Source organism: Sapajus apella, unplaced genomic scaffold (assembly GCF_009761245.1).
Source record: "Sapajus apella isolate SASKATOON/1434 unplaced genomic scaffold, GSC_monkey_1.0 scaffold159, whole genome shotgun sequence".
Lineage (NCBI taxonomy): Eukaryota > Metazoa > Chordata > Mammalia > Primates > Cebidae > Sapajus > Sapajus apella.
Genome location: NW_022437099.1, coordinates 2,440,271 through 2,445,947, shown reverse-complemented (window position 1 = coordinate 2,445,947; position 5,677 = coordinate 2,440,271). Strand labels below are relative to the sequence as shown.

Genomic DNA, 5,677 nt, shown 5'->3' with positions numbered 1-5,677 from the left:
ACCTCTGGACCCCAGCTTCCTGATCCCTCCTTGGAGCCTCCCTTTACACAGGCTCCATGCTCTGATCTTGACACTGACACCAGTAGGGGTGCCAGGGCCTCCCAGACCATCCCCTGAGAAGGCTCCTATGCTTAATCACCCTCCAGTGGAAACCACTGAACCGCCACTCCAACGGCCAAGCCATCAACCCCGTGCTGAACTCTGACCTCAGTTTACAGCCACACCTTAAATAAATGAAACTCCCCTTCTCTGTAAATAATACAGAATTTCTATAAAGCTGCCTGGAAGTGTTACCACAAGTAGTTTCCCCAAATCACCAAAGTGTCAGAGAGGCCACTAGGTTCTCTGGCGAGAAGTCCTCAGTTCAGAACTTATCTCTACCAGTCGTCAGCTTTACAACCTCCTGCAGGCTCACAGCCCTGTCTCTAAAATAGCGCAGTGATACCCACACCATCCGCTTGAAGAGTGCCACAGGGGGAGCCCTGGCATAGTCCTTGGATCCTGATAGATGCGTGAAAATTCCCTCTCTGCAGGTTAGGACTGGTTTGCAAAGTAATGAAAAATGCCAAGGAGACTGGGAGTGTTTTAGATTGTCATTCAGGAATAAAAACGACTAACTCGGCTGGGCGCGGTGTCTCATGTCTGTAATCTCAGCACTTTGGGAGACTGAGGCAGGTAGATCACCTGAGATCAAGAGTTCGAGATCAGCCTGACAAACATGGCAAAACCCTGTCTCTAGTAAAAATACAAAATTAGGCTGGGCGTGGTGGCTCATGCCTGTAATCCCAGCACTTTGGGAGGCCGAGGTGGGTGGATTACCTGAGGTCAGGAGTTCAAGACTACCCTGGCCAACCTGGTGAAACCCTGTCTCTATTAAAAAATACAAAAAAAAAAAAAAAAATTAGTCGGGTGTTGTGGCGGGCGCCTACAGTCCCAGCTACTCAGGAGGTTGAGGTGGAGAACTGCTTGAACCCAGGAGGCAGAGGTTGCAGTGAGCCAAGATCACGCCACTGCACTCCAGCCTGGGCAACAGAGCGAGACTGTATCTCAAAAAAAAAAAAAAAAAGGACTTCTCACAGCTTCACTGACCACCAATTGGACAACCTCTAAGAACCTCAGCTTCCTCCTCTTTAAAAGGAGCTAAATACTTTCCAGGAACATCGGTGGAATTCGGGTAAATGTAAAGATGCAGCCGTGTGTGGGACACAGAGTGAGCCCTGCATTAACAGCAACACCCCATTACCACGCTTCTATTTCTGTACCGTGTCCACCCTGAGTTTCTCCTTTTGACTGTTACTATTGGGCTATTGAAAAATCCTAATTCTTCTTTTCAATGTGACCCAAGGAGGTGTTCTCCATTCTCAAATCTGATTTTAACATCTCTTTTCTCTATAGTGTCATATGTTTTCCATTTTGTAATGGAAGGTAATGGTTTAATTTATAAAAGTTTGTTTTCTGGCCACTTTTCCAGGAATATATTGATTTAATAAAACCAAGGGATGGCGCCAGGTGTGGTGGCTCACGCCTATAATCGTTACAGGTGTGAGCACTTTGGGAGGCCAAGGTGGGCGGATCACGAAGTCATGAGATTGAGACCATCCTGGCCAACATGCTGAAATACGGTCTCCACTAAAACTCAAAAAATTAGCCGGGTATGGTGGCACATGCCTGTAGTCTCAGCTACTCGGGAGAATGAGGCAAGGGAATCGCTTGAACCCAGGTGGCGGAGGTTGCGGTGAACCGAGATTGAGTCACTGTACTCCAGCCTGGTGACAGAGCGAGACTCTGTCTCAAAAAACAAACAAACAAACAAAAAACAAGGGATATGGTGAAACCCCATCTCTACTAAAAGTACAAAAATTACTGGGTGGTGGTGGCATGCACCTGTAGTCCCAGCTACTCAGGATGCTAAAACAGGAGAATTGCTTGAACCCAGGAGGTGGAGGTTGTAGTGAACCAAGACTGCGCCACTGCACTCCAGCCTGGGCGACAGAGTAAGACTCCAACTATAAAAAAAAAAAAAAAAAAAAAAAAAAAAAAGCACCTCAGCAGGGAGATCTGTATGCATATAATTTCCTCTAGTAAAATATTCCTAATAACCTTTGCTTAGGCTAATGGATCCATGAGCGTGTTTTTCATAGACATTCACATTGGCTGGGGGAAAGCATGTGGTAGAAGAAGACAAGGTGAAAACTGTCCCCCCGGCAAGTCCAGTGTCGCATGGACACTCCCTTCTCCCATCCCTGTTGGGAGCAATGGGGCACATCATGCCTCGGTGTGAATCTCCTCCTTCCTGGTGCAGTCTTGACCACAGGCCACTCTGACTCCTTAGGGCAGCAATTTCAGGTCTTTTTTTTTTTTTTTTTTTAATTTGTTTGTTTGTTTTACTGTTGTTTTTGAGACAGGGTCTCGCTCTTGTCACCCAGGCTGGAATGCAGTAGCGCAATCTCAGCTCACTGTAGCCTCAACCTCCCAGGTTGAAGCGTTCCTCCCATCTCAGCCTCCGAAGTGGCTGGGACTACAGGTACACACCACCATGCCTGGCTAATTTTTAAAAAATTTTTGTAGAGACGGGGTTTTGCCACATTGCACAGGCTGCTCTCAAACTCCTGAGCTTGAGCAATCCACCTGCTTTGGCCTCCCAAAGTGCTCACACCTGTAAAGGTGTTATCCATTGAGCCAGACCCCAGCATTTTTAATGAAGGCATTTTAGTAAACATCTAGTTCAATGTTCATGTGTATACCTTCCCAAGGTTTTGTCAGTTAAATTTCCAAGTCAGAGGGACTCTCACTCTGTCACCAAGGCTGGAGTACAGTGGCATGATCCCGGCTCACTGCAACCTCTGCCTCCCAGGTTCAAGTGATTCTTCTGCCTCAGCCTCCCGTGTAGCTGGGATTACAGGTACCCACCACAGCCGGCTCATTTTTGTATTTTTAGTAGAGACGATGTTTCACCACGCTGGCCAGGCTGGTCTTGAACTCCTAGCCTCAAGTGATCTGCCTGCCTCAGCCTCCCAAAGTGCTGGAATTACAGAATGAACCACCATGCCTGGCCAGAAGGATCCTTCTTGACTTCACACATCCCCATCCCACCCCTCCAATTCCCTTGGTCCTTTTCATGCTCTGTCCCACCCTGCCCCAGCCCCCCACTCAGCACCCTTAAAGCACAGAATGGAAACTAGCTCTCATGAGCGTGGTCACCAAAGAAGGTTTGCCCAGAGTGGGTCCCAGAGGAAGAGGACTTGGGAGGTTCTACAGTACCACATCTGCCCCTGGGCATCAGGTAGAGAAAAACAGATGTGAGCAGAGGTCAAGGGAAAGTGGACAAGCTTAAGAAGCCACCAGAGAGAAGAATCCACAGAGCCAACATCTGAGGCAGGAGGGACAGGAAAAGAACCTATCAGTGCCTGAATCCGATCTAGGAAATTGAGTGGAAATTGAGTCAGGAGCTGGAGCGAGGTAGGAGGATGGTGGAGGCTCCCTGGCTGCCAGGGAAACACAGCAATAAGTTCCAGCCAGTATGGGGGCCGGGGAGCCCCTCATCGCCTGGCCTCAGCCTGCCTGACACAGCCACTTTGGAAAATCTCAAGGCAGGGCTGCCGGTGTTACTCAGCACAGCTGAGGTTGGCTGGTGTGAGTCCATGCGGCCTGCCTGCCACGCTTGGGCCTCTTTCTGTCACAGCAGGAAGCCATAGGGCTCTGTCAAGGGATCCCCCCCAGGCCCTCACCTGAGAGGGTGTCAGGCCCTGGGCCCCCATCTTCAAGACATCGAAGTTCCAGCACGAAGGTCTCAGTGGCTGGCCCCACCTCCATCCTGGCAGTCAGACCCGGATTCCCGGGAGTCGGCTGTGCTGAGAGAAAGGAAGGAGGCGGTTCAGATGGGCTGGCATGCTTGGAGCCCTCGCCAGGTGGCACAGGCCCTCCACCTCTGCCTCCGGCCACCTAGAGCAGTCAGCTCCACCCCTGCTGCAACTACAGGACCATCCAGGCCACAACGAAGACCAGGGAGTCTGGGAGGCCTGGAGGCTCAGGGTCAGGAAGGTGGCAGCTGCACGGGACCCTGTTCCTGCCTGCACAGAGGCAGGGCTACCTCTCCTGATATTTCACAGGGGTACAAAGAGTGGGGTAGCCCCACTGAGACACAACTGTGGGTATCAGCCCTTCACAAGGGAGGGAAGCTGGAGTCACCAAAAGACATTCAGGGTAGGGGGCTCTGGGGTCAAAGAGAGACTGTCCATCAATAACTTGCCTCCTTCAATTCTTTTTTGACATAGGGTCTTTCTGTATTACCCAGTCTGGAGTGCAGTGGTTCGATCTCCACTCACTGCAACCTCTGCCTCCTGGGGTCAAGCAATTCTCCTGCCTCAGCCTCCTAAGTAGCTGAGGCTACAGGTGCGCACCATCAAGCCCAGCAAATTGTTATGTTTTTTATATTGTAGACGTTGTTGCCCAAGGCTGGTCTCGAACTCCTGGCCTCAGGCGATCCTCCTGCCTCGGCCTCCCAAAGTGTTGGGATTACAGGAGTGAGTCACCGCGCGCAAGCCCCTTTCAATTCTATTGCCTCCCTGGCCAGCTCTGACAAGGCCACCAGCAGGCCACGTGTATCAGGTGCCACCCCAGCTCCCTGGCAAGGCAGGTGTTCAGAGCACTGTCACCCACGGCCTGGCCCTGTGCCCAGGTGCTCCTGAGAGTCCGCCCTGGCCCGTGCAGAGCTGGCCCCTCTCCCCTAAACAGGCCAACTCCAGACCCCTCTAGCCTCGAGCCATCCAGCCCAAACCCTCTCAAGGGACACGTTCCCGGTGGCCTCACCTGGTGGAGCATTTCCTGCTCCCGGGGCAGCCTCTGCGCTAGGGGAGGTGTGGTCAGCAGAGGCTGCGAGGTGAAGGCCACGGCGTGCAGCCGGCTCCTTCCGGAGACGCCTCCATCCAGAAAGAGCCGGGAGGCACCGGGGCACCCGAGGGGCTTTCTGGGCACTCGGGAGGGTCCGTGCCGTCTGGGCTGCCGAGGTCGCCCTGGGCCAAGGGAAGGGGCCGAGAGGAGCGGCCGAGCAGGAGTTGGCGGAGACTCTCGGGTGGGGGCCGGGGGGGGAGGCAGCACCCCGAATCCAGCGCGGAGCTCAGGGCCGGCCCCGCGGGACCGTGGCGGGCAGCCGGGTCCAGGCCGGCGCCCGGGGTCGGCACCGCGGGGTGGCCCCGCCTGGGGCTGGCGGCGGCCAGGAGCCGCGGGTCCTCGGGGGCTACAGGTGCCCGGAGCCCGCGGGCGGCCTGGGCCGGGCCGCGCGGGGGCCGGGGCGGGGAGGGGAGGGGGGGGCGGGCGCAGCGGCCGGGCCGGGTCCCGCTGGGCTCGCCCGCCCGCCCGGGAGTGCGTCCGTGCGGGCCGCGGGCCGGGCCGGGGGCGGGGGCGCGGGGGCCGGCACAGGAAGTCCCCCCGGCATCCGCATCCTGTCCCCCGCCCCTGCAGCCGCGCCCCCGCGCCCCCGCGCCCCGGCCCCCTCCGCCGCCGCCGCCGCCGCCGCCGCCGCCGCTCTAGGCAGCCGCAGCTCGGTGAGCTTAACCCTTCCCGGCCCGGCCACTCACCCCGCCCGGGGGACACGATGCGGCGGCCCCTGGGGCGTCCCGGGCCGGCCGGTGCCGAGCGCAGCGCGCGCTGTGCCGCATCCCCGCTGCGCGTGTCCGCG

The 5,677-nt window shown here is 55.8% G+C and overlaps 1 protein-coding gene across 5 annotated transcripts in view; it reads right to left on the bottom strand.

The window, feature by feature from the left end:
• Positions 1-5,396, bottom strand: part of ZNF853 (zinc finger protein 853) — a 9,433-nt gene extending 4,037 nt beyond the window's left edge. For 2 of the 5 annotated variants that reach the window (XM_032266548.1, XM_032266550.1), the window contains exons 1-2: positions 4,810-5,390; positions 3,729-3,846 (exon numbers count right to left, since the gene is read on the bottom strand). In XM_032266548.1, the coding sequence (XP_032122439.1) occupies positions 3,729-3,846; positions 4,810-4,821 (130 nt within the window). In that variant the 5' untranslated portion in view covers positions 4,822-5,390. Of the gene's footprint in view, positions 1-3,728; positions 3,852-4,809 lie in introns of all 5 variants that reach the window. The other 3 variants (XM_032266549.1, XM_032266551.1, XM_032266552.1) reach the window with 3 other exon arrangements.
• Positions 5,397-5,677: the final 281 nt, after the last annotated feature.